Genomic DNA, 1,108 nt, shown 5'->3' on the forward strand with positions numbered 1-1,108 from the left:
CTGGCCGGGGCTCACCTGGTCGGTGCAGTAGGCGCAGTCCTTGTCCACTCGGATGCACTCGGTGCAGCTCTTCACCTGGGCCTTCCGGCAGCGGTTGGCTGGGCGGGGACCGGGCAGACCACTGAGCCGACCTCCCTGAGACCAGGCCCTCCCCACTGTACTGCACGAGAGAGCGGTCTCCCCCCAGTTCACAGAGGGGGAAACGGAGGTGGCAGCGGCTGCGCGGTCTGCCCCAGGGGGTACAGCTAGAAACGGGGCTCACGCCTGGAGCTTCCCACACAACTCAGTGGCGGCCGAGACAGAGGTGCTGGCCCGTTTGCTGGTGGGGATGCCCTGGCCACCCCCTCACTCACCCCAATGCCTAGCCCAAGGCCTGACTCACAGCCGGTTGTTAGCAAATGAATGAGCTAAAACTCCTGGGATTCCCTTTGGTTCTATCCAGTTAAAACCACAGTGAAGACCTACTATGCGCACCCAGCGTGCCCAGTGGGTGGTCTCCTGGGCCCCAGGCTATGGCCTGTTGTCACTGTTTAACAATGGAGCTGGCCAGGAGCAGCCGCTGCCATTCCCTGTGGTGTAAACATTGCCCAAGGTCCACTTCACCCTATCAACATGGCCACCACCCACCGGCCAGATTTCAAATTTCACGGGAGGAGGGGCTGCAGCCATGGGTAGGAGGGGCTGGCACAGGGACAGCAGGTGATGAGTCACCGTCTCTCCTCTGGATTCGAGGCCTCAGCACATCCTGCCAGAGCCCCCATTCCCAGAATGGGCATCTTCTCTCCCTCCCTTCCCTTCCCCTCCCCTCCCCTCAGCCACAGGGCTCCTGGCTCCGCAGCCCCCACTGTGGGCCGAGGGCCATTTGTTGACTGGCCGAGTGGGTATCTGGGCCAGACGCCCCTTGAGAGGCCCCGTGTGAGGGTGTGTCAGGACGGGGTGCCCTTACCAAGAGGGGTGCCGCAGGGGCGTGCGGGACTTACCCATGTCCCCGGGGACGCTGACGCTCAGCAGGGCTGCCAGCAGCAGCCTGGTCCACGGGCTGGGCCGTGGCCCCGCCATCCTCTTCCTCCTGTGCAACAGCAGCAGTTCACGCGGCGCCCATGCAGCG

At 64.1% G+C, this 1,108-nt stretch overlaps 1 protein-coding gene across 1 annotated transcript in view; it reads right to left on the reverse strand.

Moving 5' to 3' along the window:
* ITGB4 (integrin subunit beta 4) overlaps positions 1-1,108 on the reverse strand; it is a 22,649-nt gene extending 21,541 nt beyond the window's left edge. The window contains exons 1-2 of the mRNA XM_015563304.1: positions 981-1,108; positions 16-98 (exon numbers count right to left, since the gene is read on the reverse strand). Of these exons, the coding sequence (XP_015418790.1) occupies positions 16-98; positions 981-1,059 (162 nt within the window). The 5' untranslated portion in view covers positions 1,060-1,108. The remainder of the gene's footprint in view (positions 1-15; positions 99-980) is intronic.

This window comes from Myotis davidii, unplaced genomic scaffold (genome assembly GCF_000327345.1).
Source record: "Myotis davidii unplaced genomic scaffold, ASM32734v1 scaffold539, whole genome shotgun sequence".
Lineage (NCBI taxonomy): Eukaryota > Metazoa > Chordata > Mammalia > Chiroptera > Vespertilionidae > Myotis > Myotis davidii.